General features: G+C 32.7%; 2 protein-coding genes across 2 annotated transcripts; one reads left to right on the forward strand and one right to left on the reverse strand.

Annotated features, from left to right (window-relative positions):
* Window positions 1-12,301: 12,301 nt before the first annotated feature.
* On the forward strand, window positions 12,302-13,908 carry LOC133202055 (ATP-dependent DNA helicase RecQ-like). Its single transcript, XM_061337833.1, has 2 exons — window positions 12,302-12,572; window positions 12,760-13,908. Exons 1-2 carry the CDS (start codon window positions 12,346-12,348, stop codon window positions 13,400-13,402), a joined length of 870 nt encoding a protein of 289 aa, XP_061193817.1. The 5' UTR covers window positions 12,302-12,345; the 3' UTR covers window positions 13,403-13,908.
* A 1,930-nt stretch (window positions 13,909-15,838) lies between these two features.
* On the reverse strand, window positions 15,839-25,192 carry LOC133201938 (uncharacterized). Its single transcript, XM_061337727.1, has 7 exons — window positions 25,077-25,192; window positions 24,714-24,896; window positions 19,623-19,945; window positions 19,196-19,263; window positions 18,181-18,621; window positions 17,047-17,737; window positions 15,839-15,924 (listed from the first exon to the last, which is right to left on the reverse strand). Exons 1-7 carry the CDS (start codon window positions 25,190-25,192, stop codon window positions 15,839-15,841), a joined length of 1,908 nt encoding a protein of 635 aa, XP_061193711.1.
* Between the last annotated feature and the right edge of the window lie 1,981 nt (window positions 25,193-27,173).

Here is a 27,173-nt window from a genome sequence, read left to right on the forward strand (position 1 = left end):
TCTCCGTCTTTAAACCACGTTGTTTTGGGTTTAGGATAGCCGTATGTTGAACAGTTAAGCTGGACGTCACTTCCTGAGAACTTGGTAATGCTGATACCCTTATTGAGTGGCCATGACTGTGGCGTCTTCCATACTGGAGCTTTTAAAATAAATTGATTGTAGAATTATTAGATTAGATTTCACACGTACTTTATTTTCAATGAGGAAACTTTGAAGATAAATACTGATTTATCATTTTAATTTCGTCTATGTTTCTTTTAATTAGGTTGGTGTTCAGTTTTTAATTACCGTCGTGTTTTGTAGAAATTTTTGAAAGGATGTTTTTTTTTTCCAACAAGCCTGGGTCATGGGTTCTGGTGTTAGGGTAGGGCTGTTTTTTTTTTTTTTTTTTTTTTTTTTTTTTTTTTTTTTTGAACAACAGGTTGACTGCAACGGACCTTGTGGATAAGCTTAAAGATTATTTGAGATATGACTTATAAGGTAGTTTCATTAGTCATTACCACATATTACTCCAAGTACTGCACTGTCTTAAACTGAGTAGAGTGGGTTGGGTAGAATACTATTTAGGGGGATTCTTGACTAGACAACGATAACCCAGAGATATTTAGCAGGGGCATTTCTTTAATATCTCAATTTATAGCTAGTTTTGATGTGTGTAAGGCATAAGTACAATTAACAACATAAACAAAGAACTGCGAACGATAGTATTGTTCTCCCGCCTACCTCAAAGTCAGTTTTCAGAAGTTAATACATTTGAATGATATTTCATATCTATATAGATATTTACATGCATTTTCATAAAACATTACTTCTTTGGGAAAACAAAGAGAGATAACTCTATAATTTTGGTAAAACTTGTGTTTTTCACTATAGAAATCAACGGAAAATATTTTTAAAACATCCCCCCACCCGTGAAACAAAAATTCCTTTTTACAGGTAATATGGACTGTCATTTCACAATTTCATACCAAAGCTTTTTATGTTTCACGGGTGGGGGGGGGGGACATATGTTTACAGACAAAAAACCACAAAAATGCTTATTTTTTCAACAATTTCAAAGAGGTTTACAACTAAAACATTGTATTCTATTAATAATATATGTTTAATTTTATATGAGTAAAACATAAGAAAAGATTTAAGGAACATTTATTCATTTCCATGAATATTTTAAAATGTGGTGATGCTTTAAAGCCCGATTTCAATGAAAAATATCGTCTACCCCCCTTATTTAAAGAGCTGGAATTAGGGGTAAATAACTATTTAACACTGGTATTAAAATTATCAGTGAATTACCATTGAACTGTTCTTTGCATTCAACAAAGATTTTATGGCCAAATTGCCATTAGTATTGAATTAAATGGGTGTAAAAAGTAGGCGGGAATCGAAAGTTAGCGTGCGTAGTTCTTTAGTCGTACTTAAAAGCCTAGATTGACTTTAATAAGACCACTTATCTTTGTACAAACCTTGTACAAAAAGTAAATTCTGCATAGCATTACATCACTCCAAAACCTTTCTGAACACATGACTGTTTGCTGAAATGGCTGTGTGTACATTTTCACCGAAATGTTTTTATTTGTTAATATTTTGTAATGATAATTTTGAACAACTGACTTCTACTATTATATATATACATGTAGAATATATTTCATTTTTCTGCAATAATGAATCACTCAGGAACTTCAATGTTTTCCTTATTTCATACTTTAATTATTTTAAGCTTCCTCTGAAAAAAAAAAATCTGCAGAAAAAAATTAAACCTGCAATATCACTTCAAGTACATCATATTTTTTAAAGATTTTTTTGATATCTGTGAAACATTCAGTAATTACATTTCTCTAGTTCATCGTAAAGGCAATTGAATAACTTTTTGTGCGTATTATTTTTAAACATTAATATTTACTTTTTATAAAGTTTAAGTTCTGTATTATGCCCGAATAGTGAAAGTGTTTGTATATAAGCTTAACTTAAGGAAATAAGTATCTTAACAGCTTAAAAAAAATAATTGAACTAAATGCAAATTCTGGAATTAAATATATTACTACTAAACAAAGGCCTAAACGAAAAGATATGATGAATTTTGCAATTCTATTATAGCCTTTTTTATATTCATTATGGATAATTTACTTTGTAGTACTTATGTAGTACTTATGGTTGCTCCTTTTTTGCATAAATATCAAGCCTAATGCAATTAGGATTGTTATGAACTAAGTTTCATAAAACTTTTTTGGTGGGGAGGGGGATTAACACCTTTCTTGCTAGAGTGATTTTCACATCTTTTTATTAATATGCTGTTTCCATGTTTTGAGTATGGTCCAGTCTTCCTTTTTTGTTTTTATTTTGGTTTGAATCAGGATTGCCTAAGGTCAATGAACGTGTAGAAACTACATTTCGTTTTAGATATCTTTTGCGCTTTTTGAGTTATGACACGCTGCTAAATACAGGTATTACATATATATACAAAATGTTTTCTATGAAATTCTGAATAAGCCCATGTGGTAAAATATTCATCGCTCCTGATGAGTACAAGTCATTGAGAAAGTTCTTAGAAAGTTTCTCAAACGCAATGCATTTTCTAGACTAATGTGGCCGAGAAACATGCATTCCTAGATGAAACTCAATCACAAGCATTTCAGTTGAAATTTAATATGAAATGAGAAGACTTTAGTTTGAAAAAAAACATGCCGACGGATCAAAAAGACATGTGGAAGACACTTCAACGAAAATTATATTCAATTGTAATCTGTGAAAACTTAATTCATAGCTGCTAATCAGTTAATCGTGCAAAATGGGAACATCTAAATACTAGGGTGGAAAATATATCCATCATGATTTTTAAAACATGATAAAATTACAAAATTCATAATACATTTAGTCAAATTAACGATAACTTAAATTATAAAACATACAACTTAATTGATTTTTGAAACCAATACTGAAAAAGACAGCAGCAAGACATTCTGCATTATATTCCCTTAGTAAAATATTTCACAATACTTACGCTTCTTTTGTATTTGACCATCAACTAATGATGCAAGACAATTACTGCCAACCAGTAAATATATACCCAAACGTTCAAAAGGTGGCATGATACAAAATACATGTTACATTCACGATTTATGAAAGAATGTTTACTTTTTTCGTAATGCAAATTTGGTTCGTTTCCGCTTTTTAAGATTTTAAAACAGTTACAACCTTCTTCCTCGTGCTCTCCAATAAGAAAATGGAAAACAATCTTGGGCCAAAGTTTAAATGAAACAAGAAGGAAGCATTGTCAAAATAAACTTTTAAAAACTTGACCAAATGTCAAGGAACACTTTATTTCCAAAGCCCCTAGATTTTCTAGCCGTCTCTCACAATCTCTTCCGACATAATTTGAGTAACATTTATAAAGGCGTGATAGTGCATAGATCTAAAGAATAATAATTAAAACAAAAAATGCAATAGGTGTATTTCATAAGGTAAAAGTTAATACTGTTAGCACTGTTCGGTGGGGATTGTCCTTCCCGCGACGGCACTGCCCAGAAAGAAAATTTAGAAAGGTTAATAAGAAGTACCCGGTGTTAAATAATTTGCTGTGATGCACCAAGAAATTATTTTATTTGTTCATTGTTTAACGTCCCTCTGGAGAATTTTCACTAATATGGAGACGCCTCCACTTGCCGGTGGAGAGCTGCAAATTTTGGCCTATACTTGGCACTTAGGGTCATTGATCAGTGATGGATCTTTTTCGTGCCAGCACCTACAGCGACACGGGACCTCGGTTTATATCCGAAGGACCGGTCTCCACGTCCCACAGTGGGATTCGAACCCGCGACGTAAGTATCAACTCCTTACTCCGCGACTCTAAAACGAACGCTCGAACCACTGTGCCACGTGGGCGACACCAAGAATTTAACACTAACAAATAATGTTTGTTTACATGACAATATCAAAAACTGCTATGCATCGCATATGATACTGATAGTGCGTTCCAAACATAAATCATTCCACAAGACTGTTTTTAAAGACAGGGATAAATCTGAAAATTATAAATTGAAGTATGAATTTTTGACTTCATAAAATTTTCAACTTCAGTAGTAATTTATCTAAAGTCAAATCCCATATGGCATATATAATGTGCTTGATTTTCAATCAATCTAAATCTTCTGTTCGAAAATTTTTGTTATATAAATCAACACGTGAGCAAACATTTATAAAACTTCTTTTATTAAGAACGTACTTTACGTATAGTATCTTCGATAATTTTGCAAGATATTCTACAGTTAATTAAATATTAAAGTACATTCCGATGCTCTAAGACAAAAAAATCATAATACATTAACAGGGGTTTTGAAAAATGTCAAATGATGAAAATACTGATTTTTCAATGAGAAAGAGACTAATTATATACTAGTAGCTGTAGCTGATATTTCCTCAAAATGACTTCTAGAAGTTGTATACATCGTCATAAGAGTCTCATAAACGTGTTTAATTTTCAGGAACTAGAGAAAAAGTTAAAAACAACTTTAATTTGCATGTGTCCTTTAGTATTTATGCACTGTGTTTCTCAATAACAGACTAAAATATAACTCAGATCCGGAATACTACAAAGACATGATTAAAGAACAATTCTGTATTTTGATAGAAGAGGTGTCCTCTCTCAATAATGTAAAAACCAAGTATTTAACAGATATGGTTGGCTACATAATAAAATATACACTGTACACACTTGTTAAGATATTGAGCTTTGTTAGAAAACAAAACTTGGAAATTTTTGTGGATTATTTTAAGATATTATGATTTGCATATATTTTATTGCACATGTGCTTTGGGACTGGACAAAAGTTCGAAAAACTTAAATACTATAAGATATCATAATGACCCAATTGAATATCAAAAGATATTCCAATATATATATATATGAGTAATAGAAATTGATACATGCAATTTCAATACTCGAAGAAAGCATGCATAATGATAGTAAAATTTAATCAATTCATATTTCTCTCCTACAGTGTATAATAAAGAAAGTTGAGAAAAGGACAAAAATACCCATAAAAGTCTCTGAACCCCCATAGTTTGAAAAAAATACAATTCAGGTTTTATTAAACAACATGCTCATGTTGTCAGTTGTCGGAGTTGCCGTTTTATACAAATATACCAGCTTATTTTCTCATCCCTGAGCTTACTTAAGTCTCATTTCCTGAGGTGTTATTCATATTTTCTCATATTGGTGTGTATTTGTATTATATGACATCTTTCTCCGATTGCAATAATATACCACAAACATTATCACGAGCACGACACCCACGGCCACACCCACGATTATGTAAATTGTATTTGAAATTGTTTCCTCTTCTGCCTCATCATGCTGTGTTGATTCTTTACTGGTCGGTGGACGTTGTATGTTAAATTCTGTTAAGATTGTATTTAAGTTATATGACTGAGAAAATTGAAATAAATATTAATATTGATCACTAAGCCTTGCTATTAATAACTAATGAACCTTTAACATTAATCCTGTAATGATGTGTTCCCTTAGGTCAATAAAGAGAAAGGGGGGTAAATAAAATTATAATATGATTGAATGATTCAAACCTCTCCGAATTGCTGACATCCAACTTTGTAGAAAAACACTACGTTATATCATCGTCACACGACCTTCCAGGTTAACAAAGGGATTTATTTTTTTCTACATTGGACTCAAAATAGAATGGGAACTTCTATACTGATACGATAAGTTCACCGGCATTCGACTTCCACTCAGATAAATGTTACATTCAGCACGTGGTATTTGTATGTGTGTTAAAGATTGGGGCCGGGCATAGAAGGGTGTGCCCCATTTCTCCTTATTTTAAGAATCAAATGTTTACTATATCAATTTAGGATAAACCTTTCATTGCAAGAAAGCTTGCCTTCCCCCTTCACTTTTTATATTCAAATTCCTCCAATGTTCATGGACAATACATCCTCCCCCCAAGGAAATAAGACTTTGGAGTGTGGAGAATTCTCTTTTATGCTTGTCAGTGATTTCTTTATAGGTACATTGTCAATTATTTTCCTTCCTGCCCCCCCCTTTCAAAATATATACCATGTGCCTGACCATTTATTTTTATTCTGCCAGACAATTCCAAATTGATGCAAGTGGTTATGTTTATTTTAACCCTGTTCTCTCACTTTGTTTAGCCAGGACTTCAACACATGTAAACAATTTAAAAAAGATACCATGGTTCGCTTAGCGAGTTTGTATCATTTAATCATTGAATATTGTACTTCTCAGGTGACTAAGTCGATATATTGACCTCAAAAACAGCAATATTTGTATATTATCACATGTTTACTCCTTTATACGGTGGATATAGCTTGGGATATCGTTTTTATATCCAAGGGTGTGAAGTCACAATGGTTTTTGTCTGAATTTGATCAAGTCACATATTGTGGATTTACAACAGTAAAACAGTGTAAAATATGTAATAGCTATGTGTAAAACACGTGATAAAAAGAATCTCCTATGGTTTGTGGTTAGATACGAGGTTTTTTTAATCCAACTCGTTGTGTGTTTTTATCCCCGAGCCTTAGCGAGGGGATAAGAACACACAACTAGTTGGAGAAAAAATCATATCCAACTACAAACCATAGGAGAACTACATGTATTGCCTGTTCTCGTTCTTTTAAAAATAAAATATTGATTGCAATTGCTCATTGTTTTTGTTAGTCTTGATGATGAAATTGCACCTTAAATGCTAAGAAAGTTAAAATTATATTACTCTCAAGATCCTAGTTGTCTGTGGTATCTGGGAAATGTATCATAGAACTTTTGGGTTATTGGTCGTGGCGTCGTTGTAATGGTGGTGGTTGGAGTAGTGTTGTTTGTTGTTGCTTCTGTTGTGGTGGTTGTTATTGTGAAGCTGGTGTTAGGTTTCACTGTGGTGTTTGTTATATTTCTGGTAGTGGTGGTGGTCAGTGAAGTGGTGGTGATGGTTTGTGGATGTCCCTGTAATGAAGAAGGTGGTGTGTGGTTTTGTTGTGATGCTAGTTCGTATTCTTCTAGCGTAGGTCCACCGTGTAGCAGTATTAGTTGTCACTATAGTGCTTAGTGATGTTTTTGTTGTGGCGATAGTTATTGATCTTCTAGTGTTGGTGGTTGTTGTTGAAGTTGTGGTTCTGTTGGTTGTTTTGGCATTTTAAGTGTGTTCTGATTTTTACATCAAATAATGGGCCAAATTTGGCCACAATCATAACCTCTCCTTTAATGCATTCCCAAAATTAACATGTTTTCGAAATGTGAATTTGATATCAAGAAAAATACTTTGTTTAACACATTCAATTATTTACGTCATTTAATTAATGTTTAACTTAATATTATGCTGTAACTGTTTACTTGAAAAAAGTATGATAAGAAGTTGTGATTTGCTTTTGAATTGTAACTAATTGATACTGCTTCAGTTTCTTTTTTTTTCTTTCATTTTTTTAGCAATCTTACCTACAACAATCAAACGGAAGGTAAAGTAGACGTAGACTGTCATCTGAATTTTGGACAAAGCAAGTATAGCTTCCGGTGTCTGATTTCTGGAGAATCTTGAGTCTTGCGTAACCATTCCTGGCTATTGTCTAAAATTTAATTTAAGCATATTAAATTTTTGAAACTTTTCACTTTTTGTTAAGACATAAACTTAAAAAAAATAATAATGACTCAAAAAAGATCGCAAAAATAAATTCATAAATCTTTAAGTTTACCCTTCAAATGTTACAAAAATGTATTGACTATTAATTTTTAAAACTCCAGAATTTGATATATCATTTCTTTCAAAAACTTCTACATGAGAAGAGGAATACACTTCCTGTGGCCTTAAACTCGACATTCAGATATATCGGCGACGTTTTATCAATTAACAATAGATACTTCCATTCATAGGTCAATTCGATATATCCCTGTGAACTTGAAATTAAAGACAACACAGATGTCTGCCAAATCTGTTTCATATTTTGATATCTTACTGACTGTAGAAGATAAGGACCAACTAACAACTAAATTGTATGACAAACGAGATGACTTCAGCTTTTCCATCGTCAACTTTCCTAATTTTGTAGCTTTATTCCGCTATCACCTGCATTTGGTGTTTACGTCTCCCAACTTAGATACTCAAGAGCATGCTCAGAGTACGATCATTTTTTTTAAACCAAGGCAGGCTATTGACAGATAAGATGATGTTATAGGATTTCAACAACCTTGTTTAAAGTCATCATTTCGGAAATTATATGGTCGTTATGATGACCTTGTTAACAAATATAACCTATCATTGGGTCGTATTTTGCTTGACGTGTTTCATACCAATTGTTAGGTCTTTTTAATATACAATTTGCCTACGGAACGTTCAATCGACCTGATCAATGCATAAGGCTTACTGCCAGTGTGACCGGTCAACAGGGGATGCTTACTCCTCCTTGACACCTGATCTCATCTCTCTAATTCCCAGTTGTCCGTGTTTTATGCCCTGTTAGGAGATACGTATTGTTTGTAGATGTTTTGAGACTGATATTCTTCGTTATCTTCTTTTTCATTCCTTTCTCTCTAAAATGAACTTTTTTGTGCATGATACATGTTAATTAAGGTGTATAATATGGATTGAATTAGAGATTGTTAGAACAAAAAAAATGCAATGTACTCCGATTCAAAACAAAAAAGAGGAAAATTTTCATTTTCCTTCTTATATGGAATAACGGTTATATTTTTCTATATTATGTTTATTGCAGTATATTTCTTTATAATAAACAATTTTTTTTTTGAGATTGTTGATTACTAATGTTGAGGTATTCAATCATACTAATAACAATAACACCTCTCAAGAAAAAAAGACTAATCTTAAAATTCATTTTCCCAAAAATAACATATTCAGTGATTTTGATCGTAATAACAATAATATACAATATAAATGCAATAAATAGGATTTTATCTTCATATTTCAAATCAAATTTCCAATATAAAAAATTATATACCTTAAGTCGTAATTTTTTCAGGAAACACATCTCCGTCTTTGAACCACGTTGTTTTTGGTTTAGGATACACGTATATTGAACAGTTAAGGTGGATGTCACTTCCCAAAAACTTGGTAATACTGATACTCTTACTGAGTGGCCATGACTGTGGCTTCTTTCATGTTGGAGCTTTAAAAATACTGTAATCGTTCTTTTTTAAACGGATTCATCATTCCGCGAAAACAATTTCTGTTCATTCCACGGGTAGAAAATTATGCAGATTTCTCACAATGCTATTAGTCGCCCGCGTGGCGCAGTGGTTAGAGCGTCTGCTCTAGAGTCGCGAAGCAAGGAGTTGATCCTTACGTCGTGGGTTCGAATCCCACTGCGGTACGTGGAGACCGGTCCTTCAGATGAGACCGTATAAACCGAGGTCCCTTGTCGCTGTAGGTGCTGGCACGAAAAAGATCCCTCACTGCTCAATGGCCGTAAGTGCCGAGTATAGGTCAGAATTTGTAGCCCTCCACCGGCAAGTGGTGGCGTCTCCATATGAGTGAAAAATTCTTGAGAGGGACGTTAAACAACAATCAACCAACCAACCAACCACATTGCTATTTGAACCTTAGATGTCCTTTAAGTACGCTGGGACAAATTTCTTCGGAGAATTTGTGAACGCGTACATACATGTATAACGTAAATTAAAACCACGCAGAAACCGTTCTTCTACAGTATATTAATAGCAAGAACATAATATTATTAAATTTCAGACGTACTTTATTTTCAATGACAGAACTTTAAATATAAATATTGATTTAAATTTATATTAAACTAGAATTTAAAACAAAATTTAAGTAAATTAAATTTGATTGTTTTAAATAGGTTGGTGTTCACTTTTTATTGTCTTCATATGACAATTTATATGACAAATAAGATGACTTCAAGTTTTCCATCATCAGCTTCCTTTATTTATATAGAAAGATTCTGGTATCACCTGCATATGGGGGTTTACGTCTCCCATCTTATTCGATATTCGAGTAAATGAGTACTGTTAACTTTTAAACCGAGGTAGGCTACTGACTGATAAGTTGATGTTACAGGGATTTCAACAGCATTGTTTAAAGTCGGTATTTCGTTTATTCTTTAGACTTTATAATGACCTTATTAGCAAATATAACCTATCATTGGGTCGTTTTTTGGGCTGACGTATTCCGTACCAATTGTTAGAATTTTTGACTACGGAACGTTTCGTCTACCTGATCATAGGGCTCACGGCGGGTGTGACCGGTCGACGGGGGATACTTGCTCCTTCTGGGCACCTAATCCACCTCTGGGATTTTTAGCGGTCCGTATTTTATGCCCTGATCACAAATATGAATTGTTTGTAGATTTTTTGTTAGATCGATCACTGTTTGTTTTCATGTAATGAGAATTTTTATAGAAACATTTGAATGGGAACTGCTGGATATTCTTGTAAATTGAGATTTGACTTGTAAGGTAGTTCCATTAGTCATTACCCTGTACTTCAAGTACTGCATTGTCTGAAACAGGGAGGAGTGACTAAATTGGTTTGAATACTATCTAGGAGGTTTCTTGACTAGAAATGGATAACTCGGAGACAATTAGCAGAAACATTTAGGTAAGATCTTAATTCATAGCTAACTTCAATGTGTGAAGTAAGGCTTAAGTAAAATTAAAAACATAAACAAATATAGTCGCACTTAAAAGCCTGGATTGACTTTAATACGACCACTTGTACAAACCTTAAAGTAAATAAAATTCTAGCATTATATCTCTCAAAACCTTTTTGAGCACATGACTGTTTGCTTAAATTGCACCAAATTTTACTGGAAGTTATTGTTGACAAAGTATAGGCAGATATATATTAAGATCAATCTCAAAGCTATATTCATCGTGCATACAAGGCAAATAAATCCGAATTACAGAACAAAAACGGTAAGTTGAATTATAAAAAATACAATTTAATTTTTTCAATCAATGTTAAAACAAACAGTCAAAAGTCCTTCTGCATTTTATTTCCCATCTAAAATATTTCAGAATACTTACGCTTGTTTTTGTTTTGACCATCCACTACTGACACAAGACAAGCATTGCCCACCAGTAAAAATATAACCAAACGTTGAAAAGGCGTCATGATATCAAATGATACACTCACGATATATGAAAAGAATGTTTTCCCTTCTTCGTAATGCAAATTTGCTTCGTTTTGACTCTGCGTTCACTATTTAAGATTTTTTAAAAATCTACAAAAAGTTGCATCCTTCTTTCTCGTGCTCTCCATTTGTAATTTGAAATCAGGAAAATTGAAAACAGTCTTGGGCCAAAGTTAATTGACACAAAAAGGAAGCTTTGTCAAAGTCAACTTTTAAAAAACTTGACCAAATGTCAAGAAACACTTCATTTCCAAAGTCCCTAAATTCCCCATCTTCGCTAGCCAAGGGTTTCCGATCCGAAATCTACTCTACAACCCTTGACAGATTTATTCCTATTATACGGGAAATTCAATCGCGCCGCCTATCGCCGTAATTGAGTTAAGTCCCTTGAAGCTCTTTACTATTTGTCCAATGAAAATAGCTGTAACATACGTGAATATGAACGATTTTGTTCCCTTTGTGATCACAAGGAGATTCAAGATGAAATTCATTTTCTCCTTGTATGTCCTCATTTTAGTGTACACAGACTTGAACTTATAAATATTTGTAATAATAAATGTAAAAATTTTCAGTCCCTATTATATGATAATCAATTTCTTTGGTTCATGACTAATGAAGACCCTGAGATCCTAAGATCTCTTGCTAGATTCCTTGATAATCTACCTTAACTGAAAAATTTAAATATATTTGGGGATGTATATACATGTAGGAATGGCAATATATCATCTCTTCTGTTCTTTGATATGCATATATGTATCTTTCCAGCTACTTGACTATATATTATTATTATATTACAATATGTATACTCGTATATATCTCTTGTAGATGCATTTATCAATGATTATACAATTAAGCACTGCTCATTATATTTAAGATCATGTTTGTTCTATCATTTGGATCTTCCTCCTTCTTTGTTTCATGTTTGTAAATCTTTTTTCTCCTCCGGGGGCCCAAATTGGACTAATAAATCTTGTATCTTGTATATGACGTTTGAAACAATATGGCGACCTCCATGGTAGAACAATGCGAGACGATTTGTAATCGATTTAACATAGAATCGTTGACAGAGAAGCAAGTAAAAAGCGTAAGTGCCATTGAAAATGGGAAAGATGTGTTTTTAAGTACAAGAACTGGTAGTGGGAGGTCTCTTAGTTACGAGTGTTTCCCAGTGTTACATCCGGGAAAATGTGTCTTAATCGTCGCCCCATTATTAAGCATAATGAAAGAACAGTGTATAAAACTTGGACTTCTAGGATTTAAAGCAACGTACATTGGAAAAGATTTGTTAGAGACTGATGCAGTGGAACAAGGCTTATTTGATTTTTTGTTCGGTAGCCCGGAGACCTTCATCAATAACGGCAAGTGGAGAGAGATGCTGAAATCAGACATATACCAAAACAAATTACAATTAATAGCTGTCGACGAGGCACATACGGTTACACAGTGGTATGTTAAGTAAATCAAACCTTAAATTTAATATAAATTAAAACATGTACTGAGAAAAGAGCCAAACAAATTAATTTAAGTAATTAATCAATAAGTTAAAGTATCCCTAATTGAAAAAACAAATTGTTTGTTCATGCTAAAGGGAAAAATGTATTTTTAAAAGGAATAATTGAGCATTTCTTTTTAGGGGAGAAGGTGACAAAGATGACAAACCTTTTAGAGAGGCATTTTCCAATATAGGGGAATTGAGGTCACTCTGCCCTAAAGCATCTTTGATTGCTTTAACTGCAACATCAGGACCAAGTCAGCGTAGGAGAATTATAAAAATGTTATGTTTTCGGACCAATGTCGAAGTAATATTAGATTCGCCAGATCGTGAAAATATTAAAATAACATCTATGTGTATTCCCAATTCTGACAATTTAGAAAAAGTGTTTAAGTGGTTGATCGATACTTTAAGGACCCAAAAGGCACAAACTGAAAGGCATATTATTTTTTGTGAAAGTATCTCAGATGTCTCCAAAATTTACACAACATTTGTCAAACATTTTGGCAATGACTGTCAACTTTTTGAAATGTTTCACAGCAAGACTGATGAAAAAGTAAAAGAAATAATATCTGAGGATATGAACAAGAATGGCAATATCCGAATTTTGATCTGCACAAATGCAGCAGGTATGGGGGTTAATTTCTACAATGCGTACCATATTGTCCATTACAAATTACCTAGAAAATTAGATACATTTGTACAGCAGATGGGGAGGGCGGGAAGGGACGGAAAGTTGTCGGATGAATTGATTCTGTATAAAACTAATAAAAATCAACTTTAAAAAATGGAAAGTGAGCTAATTCGATTAGCTAAAGATAATAAATGTAGACATGAAATCCTTTGTGAAGCATATATTTTACATAACAAGAAAATATTACCACTTCATGACTGTTGTGATGTATGTGAAAAAACATGCAAGTGCAAAAGTGATCCATGTCCTCGGACACATGAATGTTTAAAAATAGATAATGAAGACAGTGGATCATCTGAAGATGAAGATGAGATGAAGAGATTTGTAAGTGACAGAGAAAAAGAAATCATTCATGATAAGTTACTATTTTATAAATCACAAATGTCCAATACTGATTGTATCATAGATTTTGAAGTATTAAATGGGCTAACAAATGAAGTTGTTAAAAAGATTGTGGAAAATTGCAACTCAGTTTTTTACACCTGATGATGTAATGAGAAAATTCCCCATTTGGTGTACAGATACTGCTACTGATATCTGTGAAATTATCTCTGATGTTGGTGGTGATTCTGATATGTATAATTTTGCTCAGGACACTGAGGAGTCAGACTGATTTTTTGAAATAAATATATATAAGAATACCAAACTTTATTTATCTTGCATCTTGTTTATTTAACCTTTAACATATTTAAGGGAAAAATATCATTAAAGTGTTGCCACAGTATGGAAGATTCATACATCTAAATTTCTGACCATAACAGCATAAAGTCGTTTTAGACAAATCAGAATTTGCATAAAATTTTATGGATGACAGAAAAAAAACATAAAATTTAAAATATTTAAAATTGTTTCCTATTCTCGTTCTTAATTTTTTATTTCAATACTTAGTTTAGAATAAATATTGATTTAATGAATAATCGAAAAATGAATTAAGTCTAAAAGTGCTCCAAGTCCTGGATCTATTTCAAAGGTTATTTGTCTTTTTTGTCTATGTCACTGTAAGGATGAAACACACACACACCACTTGAAATATGCCATTCAATTTTCCCTCTGTTAAAATACGTCAAACCAGAAGTCTCTGATGAGACCTGAAGCATACTTTTGTGTACCTGGTGAATCTAAGAATAAAGATGTTCTATTGTTTCTTCTTCCGAGTGACAAAAATTGCAGTACTTAGAGTCATTTTTTTTTTTTTAATTTTGAACTAAAATGAATTTGTCGCTAAAATTCTGTTTGTAATTCTATACTAAAACCAATGGAGTTTGCAGTTTTTTGTCACTTTGAAGGGTATTTTGTGAAATTTTCAAATAGTCATGAAAATGAAAACGGATAAATGACTCTTAAATCTCACCGTATGTTTTAACTTATGTAAAGTTTAACGTATGAGATTGATAAAGTGATAAAGTACATTTTTTATTTGTGATCTCATTGAAATTAGTAATAAAATGACTATTTTCCTGCTTTTAATCTTTAAACACGTGCCCCCCCCCCCTCCCCCGTGAGACAACAAAACCTTTGGAATGAATAAAAACTGGAAGAAAAAAAATCTGTTGTTTCGCGGGGGAAGATGTTTTGAAAATAAATTTCCATTTTCCGTTAATTTCTATAGTGAAATATTTTTTTCAGATTAAAGATTTATATTTCTTTATTTTCCCAAATAAGTTATGTTTTACATATATGTATTTAGAGGGGGGTAGTTGGGAGGGGGGTCCGGACCCCCCTGGAATTTGTAGTTATTTAATGTATAGACCTATACTAAACCAACTAAAAGTGACCTTGGAACCCCCCCCCCCCTCCTAGAAAACGCGGATCCGTGTTAAGTTGATATGAAAAGTCATAGATATGAAGCATAAGATGTCAATCCCCCCCCCCCCCCGAAATAGGTTTTTCACGTTTAGGAAAGGAGTTTACGTTTTTGTTTTTTGTTGTTTTTTTTAATTGGTCAAGAAATTTCTGGGTTGGATTTTTTTTACTGGGATGGGCCCCTCCTGTAAAAAAAATCCTGGATCCGCGCCTGGTTTTATGAAAATTCATATAAATATCAATATAAATATGAAAATTTATTCAAATATGTGTGGCAGATGGCGGTAAGCAGTGAACAGTTGGCATTAAGCAGTGAGCAGTTGGCAGTGAGCAGTTGGCAGTAAACATTGAACAGTTGGCAGTAAGCAGTGAACAGTTGGCATTAAGCAGTGAGCAGTTGGCAGTAAGCAGTGAGCAGTTGGCAGTAAGCAGTTGGCTGTCGTATATGGAATTCCATAATAAATAAATGAATAAATACATTAAATAATAATCTGAAATGTGTAAGTTAATTGAACACTCTTAAATAAGAAATAAAATATCTTAACATGAAACACTGATTATAAATAAATAAGTTAATTGAATACTCTTAAATAAGAAATAAAATATATTAACATGTAAGAACACTCTGATTATGAATAAATACTCCATGTCAAGAGGATATATTTTTTTCAAATTAAACATTTTTTCCCCAAATATAGCCAATAAAATTAAAAATAATCAAGATCAACCTCTGTACAAGAAGTTTATATTGTAGAATTCCTCTTTATGAAATAAATCAAATAACAAGATAGGTAAAGCATCTGGGGTCCCTAAGACACAAATCATTAAATCTGATATCCTAAAATTTAATCTGTGATCATTTAGACCTAAAATGCGATCAAATGAATGTATCGTAAATCGATAAGTTCACACTGAGAGAACTAAACTGAAAACCTTTGATTCCTGTATTACATGGTTCATGTATCTTGATTTAATACACAAATGAAACTCAAGAAACCAACAAAATTAAATACCTTTTAAAACCATAAACAGCAACAAACTGAACTTTTTAGCTATTACCAAACAAAGATACATCATACGATGCAACCCTTCTGGTCTGTGAATAACACCTGCCAGTTGATCCAGGGATTTATCAGTACCCTCTCAGGGGCCGAAATTCGGCCCCATTCCCAATTGAAAATAAGTTCAATTTTTCCCAATTTGGCAGTATTTTTTCCCAATTGGTGAACAATGCTTTTATATTTAATTAACACAAAGTAAAATTGTCAGATTATCTGTAATTTTCCTCTGTTTAACTCATTTAGCAAACCTGCAGCCATAACATGTTTTAAAAAACACTGTAAAACATCGCCGACTTTTACTCCGAATTTCCTCTGTTTTTCTGAAAATGGAGATATTGTGTTATTATGTAGATTTATTAAGTTATTTCAACCTACTCAATTGATCTATGAGTGAATGGTAAGAACTGTAGGCATTATTTCAGATAGAAAAATATATTTTCAATGGATTTTTACAAATTAAAATGGAACTTAGTATAATTTTTAAATTGCAGGAGGTTTATAACCTCCAGAAACAGATAAATTCTTAAATGACCTAAATTGGAATCTCATTTACACATGTACTACCTTAAGTTATATAAATACTTTATACTCAATGAAGCCATATTTAGTGTTATTTAAGTCTATTATTCTGATAATTGATCTTGTATGATGAAGTTGGATTATTAATTTGTCTGTTTGGTTGCCCAAATTAGAGTTCATGCTGAAATGTTAAATGAATTACATTGAATTACATATGAATACATGATGTAAGCAAGATTTTTTATTTTTCCCAATTTCATCAAATAGCCGATAATTTTTTCCCAATTCCCCCCAAAAAATGGCGTTTCCCAAAATAGGCTGATAAATCCCTGTGATCAAACTCGGACCTGCCATTCAGCATTGCTAATTGAGCACTATAAGCTCTTTCATTTGTTAAGACATCTCCACCAAACACTTTCTTCTTAATTACCTTTGGATTCTCGTCAGAAGTGTGGGCAATATACTTCATGTGGATGTGTTCTAGTATTGATATCATGTCCTCACTTTTATTTTCACTTTTGTCCAACAAATCAAGAACCACAAAGTCAGACTTCATGGACATTTCATTCAGATGAGGGTGGTTAATTACCGTTGGTATGAATGGGGCATATTTTTTGAAACACCCTACATACTTAACAATAGTTTTCATCATGTGAAACAAACAGTTCTCTTCTAAAAACTCACAATCTGAACGTGTTGGAATAAATACATCATTGTTTATTTCAGTGATTGATACAGAAGGCAGTTGATTGCTTAAACTGTTGTCAACAATTCGTTTTTGCAGACCTATTAACAGAAACCAATGCAGACTCTTCCTTTCCTTTTCCTTACTCATATTTGAAGGGCTTTTGGTAATATCAAAATTATCCCCAATTATATCTGAGGATTTCGCATCACCCATACCTGAAGTTTCAAGTTCTCTCTTTTCATTGATAACTGTAGAGTTGATGTGTTCATTCTGGTATTCTGCCAGATCCACCTTCTTCTTTGCTGCTGCTGAGGAGGACACACTTAGTCCCAACTTTTGGAACAAGGAAATACACTGCAATAAGAATCAAGTCATAAAATTTTGGCTCAATCTTAATTTTTTTTTTCACAAATACTACAGAATTTTGAAATGAAATGCAACTGGATAATTTAGCAATAACGCAGCATTGAAAGTAATAACATCTCTGTCTCATCTTCTACTATCTATGAATTAAACCTTGCTGTGGATAGAATATGAAAGATGCATGTCCGAACATTCATTCTTGAGTATTCCATCTAATAAAATGCTGACAAATACATTTTTCTATTGAGGCTTGTCTTGATGAGGGCCATAATAAAGTATGCCATAACAAGTAAAACAGTGTATGTATACATACATTAAGCCTGTTCTATATATGTATATATATACATGTATAAATCTATACATTCCATTTAACTAACTAATATTTTTAAGAAAATAAAATGGAGAATATCCATCATCTTGTATCACCAGTTTACCTCATCTGTTGCTCCGCTGTGATCCAAAATTTGCGCAATAATATGATGAAGTGCAGACATGTGCATATTCCTGTTTCTTGCAATTATGGCTGTTGTAACTGCGACTCCAACAGAATCTTTGAGAGTATGCGATAGTGTCTTATGTAACAGAGGAGCATATAACTGCACTTCAAAAAGCAATTTCTCAAATTTGAAACTTGATAAATTGTCACATTCTGTACTCCTTAGACAACAATTGGATTTCTTTGAGGTAAGCTCTGTAATATCTTTTTCAATGTCATGAATAACAAACTTTGCTAGCTCCTCTTTAAGTGAAGAATTGTATGCAAACTTTGCTATGCGTCTTTTGGGTTGTCCCCTGGAAATGGCTTTGATCACTTGTCTAAGTTCAGCATCCTTTACAATTCTACACTTGATCTGTTTTCCAGTGTTGAACAACACCTAAAAATGAAGCAAAGCTGAATCCATACACAAAGTGTTACATAATGATGAACAAAAACCATACAGTTATAACCAACAGAAAACAATTATTTACAATTTTAAGTTACAATCTTTCATTTCAGATCACTTTGCTTGCACTTTTTTCTAAAAATTGATCAGCTTTTATTTGTTGCAAAACTGCATAAACACATGTTAATGTAACTAATGAAAATCAAATAAATAAAAGCATTAATTGTATTTAAACAATATTTTATTCACAGAAGTGAAAGGGATTGGGCAACAGGCTCAGCATATTTGACCCTCTCCCTAATTACACTTCTTAAATGAAAGCATTGATAACTATCATTTAATATACCTAGTTCAGAGTTCAATATATAAAAATAAATAATAATATTAATAATAAAAAGCTGCTGTTAGCTTCAAAGAAGTTTGATGCAGAGCATTGTTTCAAATTCAAGATAAAAATCCAAACAATGCATGAAATCTAATGTTAAATTCAATATTGTTTTTCACTCACATTTTTCTAAAACTACTATTTACTTAAACTTTCTGTTGTACTGGTTAGTGTATTTACCTTAATTTTACTGGGTGTAAACAGTTTTATACATGGTTGTCGAAGTTTCTCTGGAGTCTTTGTCAAACCTGTTAGAATGCATTAAAAATTCCACAATTAGGATACTTAAAAAAAAATAATGTAATGTTTCACGTACTTATAAAGATGTATCTATAGTGGCATAGCAATGAACTTATATCACCTGTACTTTGGTCCTCGGTTTATAAATATTTATACTTTCTAATATGTAAAGAGGGTATTTCTTTACTTATTAGTAGGAAACCTTGATCCAAGTAATGAAGTTAGTATACATTAATCTTGATGAACTTATGACAAGTTGGCAACATATCAAACGGTGCAATATTTTATGAGAAATGTCAAAATTACAAATTTAATTGCACATTACAGCTACATAAGTGCTGAAATAATATAAAGAGTTTGATCTCACCTGGCTTACACCTCTTTACTTTCCGTGGAGTTGGAGAATGTATTAAAGGTCTACTTCTCTTTGATCCATCTTCTTCACTAAATACATCTTTGCTTGTTCCTAACTCTGCAGGGGTAGTGAAACTTGCACTCACATTCACACCTACGCTAGTTAACTCTACATTGTCCAAAGTAAGATTTTCACGCAGAGATTTTATCAACTCAATTCTTTCCTTTCTTAGTTCATCCAACTTGTGTAACAAGTCGTAGTCAATTTTATATAATCTCTTCAACTTAGCATAACAGCGATAACAAACATACTTAGACGAGGAACATACTAAAGACCTGACCTACTAAAGACCTGACTGACCTGACCAACAAAAAAACTCTCCAATAATCAATATTCTGAGTTTTTATATCAATTTTTCATGATAATTTCTTAATCATAAGGTGCAATTCAGTTGAATAAAGGTTTATTCAATCATTTTTACCAAAGAACTATATACGGTATGGGCGTATTCCTGCCCCCATAATAGTCAAATTTTGAAAATCTCTTGAAATGAGAAAAAGTGCATATATTGTATAAAATAATCCAAATTAAGACAATATATTATGAAATTGGAAAAATTAGTTGGCTTTTCTTGTCTCTGTGACGTCACAAACTATTTGGATTTCCGTTATTTTTAAAAAAGAGGCCAAAATGCACAGAGTTTGTTCAATTTTGACTATAGTATTTATAGAGCGCAAGCTTGCTCAGGTACCATATTTACATATTCCATTGATATTATCATTCTACACATTATATCAAAAGATCTAGTCTGAGCAGACTTGCGCTTGATAATTTCCAATCAAAATACCGACGTAAAATACACTATTTTCTCTCAAAATCATTGCAATTTGGAATTTACGTCATTTTATTGACGTCATATCTAACTAATGATATCATAGTTGATAAAAATATTTAATGCTTTGAAGTCTACAAATATCCACCTGGTTTAGAACATTATTAAAGATTTCTCCATCAAAGTTTTATTTTGGGGGCAGATACTGGCCACTACAGAATATAGTCCTTTATTGTCATTTATCAAATCATTTCATGAAAATTTAATGAACTGACCAAATCTGAAATGACCTGACCAAATGATAATCATTCATAATTGTTATCTTTTTAAAAATATTTGATACATTTTTAACATATATTCTCTATTATAGTGATTGATAGTTTAGATAAAATGTTTTTAGAAACATTTATACCAAATATTAAGTCATTTATCCATTCATTTCATGAAAATTTAATGACCTGACCAAATTTGAAATGACCTGACCAAATGATAATCATTCATATTCATAATTGTTATCTTTTTTCAAATTTGTTCTCTATTAAAATAATTCATACTTTAGACAAAATGTTTTAAAAATATTTTTACCAAATATTTAGTCTTTTCCATTTAATTCATGATAATTTAATGACCTGACCAAATGATAATCAAATCTTGATCTATCTTTTAAAAAACATTTGATACATTTTTAAAACATGTAAATTATTAATACTTAGATAAAATGTTTTTAGAAATATTTATACCAAATATTTAGTCATTTATCCATTTATTTCATGATAATTTATTGACCAGACCAAATTTTTTAGAAGCATTTTTTACCAAATGTTTAGTCAATTTATCCATACATTCATTTCATGATAATTAAATGATCTGACCAGATGCTGATCGGACATATTTACCTCAAGCTTATAAAACTCTTAATTTTCTGTATATGTTCAAGCACACACACTTTTTAAAACTTTTTATCTATCAGCTGAAATGATTTTTTATATCCAATTATAGATGATGAAATCAATATTGACCTATAAATCGACTGTACGATGACCTGACCGTTCATATTTGAATGTATTTTCAGATATTTATAAGGTGCTTTAAATAAAATTTGTCTTTTGTTTAATTTTCCATTTATAATTAAATTCTTAGTAAGTAATATCAAGTTTTTAATTATAACTTGACCTGACCAGTGTAGATACCTAACCAATCTGACATGAATATATAAAGACCTGACCAATGTAATAAACTAAAGACCTGACCAAAATGGGAAGTATACATGTATATAATTACAACTATATAGATTGTTATGAATTCTGATTTAAACTAAGAGAGTTGTTCAGAAAGTTCGCGGAATTTAACATAGCATTTGTTTAACTTAATGTATTTATGTCTTTGAACAATGTTAGTTTATATGTATATATGGTCGGTCAGGTCTTTAGTAGATATGATCAGTCAGGTCTTTAATAGATATGATCAGTCAGGTCTTTAGAAGATATGGTCAGTCAGGTCTAAAGTATAGATATGATGGTCAGTCAGGTTTTTAGTATAGATATGTCAGTCTGGTCTCTGCAAATTGCTGTCAGGTCATCTATATTTTATTTTATGCTTAAAAATATAAGATAAGATTTTTTAATTTACCGGTAAGTGGATACAATACTTTAAATTATAATTGGTGAAAAGTTGCTTATGTAAATTCGGCTTAGTTTCATCAGGTCAATGCAAATTGCATATTTAATATATAGGTTCATAAGTTTGTGTTTATCTGTCAGAAATGTTTAATTACAAAGTATTATACCTTAATATTTATTAATTAACATTATATGTATTAAATATTTTTATACAATGATAACGATTACAAAAGATTTTCATTTGGTCAGGTCATTTCAAATTTGGTCAGGTCATTAAATTTTCATGAAATGAATGGATAAAGAATAAATATTTGGTATAAATGTTTCTAGAAACATTTTATTTAAACTATCAATCACTATCATAGAGAATATATGTTAACAAGAGGCCCATGGGCCACATCGCTCACCTGAGTAACTTTGGCCATGCTGTTCTTTACCAGATTTCCCCCCTTTTAATATACCTATTGTGGCCCCGCCCTAGCCCCGGGGGTCAAAATTCGAACAATTTAGAATCAACACTACCCCAGGATGCTTCCAAATATGTTTCAGCTTTATTGGTCCAGTGGTTCTTGAAAGAAGATTTTTAAAGATTTTTCTTATGTATTTCAATGTAAAAATTGGATTCCCTATTATGGCCCCGCCCTACCCCCGGGGGTCATGATTTAAACAATTTATAATCTACACTACCCAAGGTTGCTTCCATATAAGTTTCAGCTTTTCTGGCCCTGTGGTTCTTGAGAAGAAGATTTGTAAAGATTTTTCTTATATATTTTAATGTAAAACTTGGATTCCCTATTATGGCCCCGCCCTACCCCCGGGGGTCATGATTTAAACAATTTATAATCTACACTACCCAAGGTTGCTTCCATATAAGTTTCAGCTTTTCTGGCCCTGTGGTTCTTGAGAAGATTTGTAAAGATTTTTCTTATATATTTTAATGTAAAACTTGGATTCCCTACTGTGGCCCTGCCCTACCCCAGGGGGTCATGATTTGAACAGTTTATAATCTACACTACCCCAGGATGCTTCCATATAAGTTTCAGCTTTTCTGGCCCTGTGGTTCTTGAGAAGAAGATTTGTAAAGATTTTTCTTATATATTTCAATGTAAAACTTGGATTCCCTACTGTGGCCCTGCCCTACCCCAGGGGGTCATGATTTGAACAGTTTATAATCTACACTACCCCAGGATGCTTCCATATAAGTTTCAGCTTTTCTGGCCCAGTGGTTCTTGAGTAGAAGATTTGTTAAGATTTTTCCTATATATTTCAATGTAAAACTTGGATTCCCTATTGTGGCCCCGCCCTACCCCCGGGGGTCATGATTTGAACAATTTATAATCTACACTACCCCAGGATGCTTCCATATAAGTTTCAGCTTTTCTGGCCCTGTGGTTCTTGAGAAGAAGATTTGTAAAGATTTTTCTTATGTATTTCAATGTAAAACTTGGATTCCCTATTGTGGCCCCGCCCTACCCCCGGGGGTCATTATTTGAACAATTTATAATCTACACTACCCCAGGATGCTTCCATGTAAGTTTCAGCTTTTCTGGTCCTTTGGTTCTTAAGAAGAAGATTTTTAAAGATTTTTCTTATGTATTTCAATGTAAAACTTGGATTCCCTATTGTGGCCCCGCCCTACCCCCGGGAGTCATGATTTGAACAATTTATAATCTACACTACCCCAGGATGCTTCCATATAAGTTTCAGCTTTTCTGGTCCTTTGGTTCTTAAGAAGAAGATTTTTAAAGATTTTTCTAATGTATTTCAATGTAAAAATTGGATTCCCTATTGTGGCCCCGCCCTACCCCCGGGGGTCATGATTTTAACAATTTAGAATTTACACTATCCCAGGATGCTTTCACGTAAGTTTCAGCTTTTCTGGCCCAGTGGTTCTTGAGAAGAAGATTTTTTAATGACCCCACCCTATTTTTGTCTTTTCTTGATTATCTCCCCTTGTAAGGGGACTTGGCCCTTTATTTTAACAATTTACACTCCCCTTTACCCAAGGATACTTTGTACCAAGTTTGGTTAAAATTGGCCCAGTGGTTCTTGAGAAGAAGTTGAAAATGTGAAAAGTTTACAGACGGACGGACAGACGGACAGACGGACGGACGACGGACAACGGGTGATCAGAAAAGCTCACTTGAGCTTTCAGCTCAGGTGAGCTAAAAATGTATCAAATATTTTTAAAAAGATAACAATTATGAATGATTATCATTTGGTCAGGTCCTTTCGAATTTGGTCAGGTCATTAAATTTTTATGAAATGAATGGATAAAGACGAAATATTTGGTATAAATGTTTCTAAAAACATTTTATCTAAACTATCAATCACTATAATAGAGAATATATGTTAAAAATGTATCAAATATCTTTAAAAAGATAACAGTTATAAATGATTATCATTTGGTCAGGTCATTTCAGATATGGTCAGGTCATTAAATTTTCATGAAATGATTTGATAAATGACAACAAATTTGGTAAAAATGATTGAATAAACCTTTATTCAATTGAATTGCACCTTATGATTAAGAAATTATCATGAAAAATTGATATAAAAACCCAGAATATTGATTTTTGGAGATTTTTTTGTTGGTCAGGTCAGTCAGGTCTTTAGTAGGACAGGTCTTTAGTACCGTATATTCCCTTAGACGATCCGTCATTTTCGTGTGGAATATAACCCAACACCTCATACAGCTGTTGGAAGACCTCAAATGTGGTAGAAAATATCGTTCTTCGTGATTTTTGGTCAAGAGTTTGACAACACGTTCTACAGTAGCCTAGTTTCCTGTCCCTGTTTTGCTTCGTGTACTCCGCGTCACTAGGGCCAGGTGGACTACAATGGATTCAGGGCGAATCTGCCCTGAATCTGAGCCCATTGTGACGTTGTATTTAGCTGCGCTTCCGGTGTAGAAATTCATTGTGACGTCGTATTTTTCTACGCCGTCGATGTAATGTATCATTGTGACGTTTATATTTATTTCCGTGGTTAACGGCAACGGCTCAAAAATCCAACGATTTACTGCGATTGTTATGACCAATCAGGGGACAGCATAGATTATAATCCACCTGGCTCTCCTGCCTTGGCAAGGATGAGCCAGGGGACCAGGCTAGTTCTACAGATGGCCGCATCCATTATTATCAATGAGCCATGACGTTTGATTGGCTTAAATTGATGGGCCTAAAATGCGGAATTCGTCCTAATGCGGTCTTTGAATAATATCTGAAAAACATATCAAAACAAAAGAAAAAAACTTTCAAATTAATTATTCCATTTTTTTTTTTTTATCATAAATTACGGTAAAACTTTCAATCGCAGTAAATAATGAACTACTTTTACATAAAGCACGAACAAATTTTAATTCAGTCGAAAATCGTCAATTAGTAAACTTCTTGCGTATGCTGGGGCCTTGCAGCCAATCAGATTCGTTTGCGCGAGTTCTCATTTTTAATATATTCGATCAGTGCATATTATCTATTCAAGCTATATTACTAAAGTCAGGTGATATATTACTAAAGTCAGGTACTCTTCACACAATTGCTCCGAAGAAAATAGTTCCATTCATGATCAGCAGATACAACATTACACCAAATGTTAAGAATAATGAGGTATATTTAATACCTTAAAGTAAACAAAATTAACGTAAAAAGATTTTAAGAAAATCACTTTTTCCCCAGAAAAGCAAATAAAAAGTTTTCATATTCCTACGCTCGCTGCCTCCTCAGTCTTTTTCACGAAAATATATTCGATTGATAATGATAACTCTTTTCACCAATTATATTACTGTCATGATTATTGTTCGTTAATTGCCGCGTATATTTCTTTTGAGTGAGAATGTTAATCATTAACTGTGTTTTTTTTTCTCTCTCTCTTTTTTTTAAATAACGGAATGGTTATTTTGGTTAAACAGCTGCAATCGTAACTTCTCTGCACAGCAACGTGATATTCCGAACTCGTCGGAAATGATCTTCGCACGTGTGTAGACCTAGGCTATTTGGTCTTGCAAGCACAGGTGTGTGCACCGTTCGCTAGTGACGCTAAGATCATATACATGTAGATTTTCTACAGACATGAAGAAGTTTAGAACTATACACCAGTTTCATAACAAGTGCAATTTTTTTTACTCAAGCCCTAGACTGGGCTAGAGGGGCTGAGTTGTCTATGTAAAACGATGCGAGGTCATCGATCTACTCACTTTAAAAACACGAAATATACTAATTTTATAAATAAAAACATTTCTAGAAACAAAAATGAAGTTTATCTTCAAAACATCTGCATATTCAAAATCTTATGTCGGATTCTATTCTATGACGAAGGAATATTCAGTGATGCTCCACAGCCGCAACCGACCTCGCGCTTTCCTTTGCGTTTAACAAAGGCCGTCTCTGGACGAGTTCACTGTCTGATTACTCTATAAGGTGACAGGTTGTCCCATCTTTAACATCTGCCTTTACTTTGATCGAGTGATTGTACTTTAATAGCACAAAATTAAAAAATAAATTTATACTTGATAGATCTATAGTTTTGCTATTTAAAAAATTGGGCTGATCTTTAATAATCCATAACGGCTTGGACTTGTTTACAGAAGATTCTATAATTGGAAATTTAGATGGTACACATGTAGCACAGGCCCATAGTCCGCGGGATTTTTTCGGAGCCCCCCCCACCCCCACCCCTCCTTCACTTTGAAAACGTTGCTACAGGCCTGTAACATGCTGTTTAGATTAAATATTCCTGAAAATGAGTGAGGTGTTAATTAAATAAGTTTTTTAAATTATACTATTAATTATATTTAGTCTATGTTCTATGTGAAATTAAAACTATTTTTTAGGCATGTGCAACTTTGTGATAAAGTCACTACATGCATGTAACGTTATATGTACATGCAGTTTGTTTCCTAGTACATGCATATTTTTATTCAACAAAAGATGTTGAAACTCAGTAGCCTAAATATTATGTCACTTTAGGATATTTATGGCACTTTTATAGTTGACTTTCTACAGCTTGAGTATCAATTTGTCAGTAAATACTTGTTTTTTATTAGAAACCATCTGAGCACAATGAAAATTCGAATAAATTAAAAGTCGAATATCTTGGATATGGGGTAACCCA

Source organism: Saccostrea echinata, unplaced genomic scaffold (genome assembly GCF_033153115.1).
Source record: "Saccostrea echinata isolate AGI-Se365-2 ecotype Australia unplaced genomic scaffold, CSIRO_AGI_Sech_v1 ptg000046l, whole genome shotgun sequence".
NCBI classification, from domain to species: domain Eukaryota; kingdom Metazoa; phylum Mollusca; class Bivalvia; order Ostreida; family Ostreidae; genus Saccostrea; species Saccostrea echinata.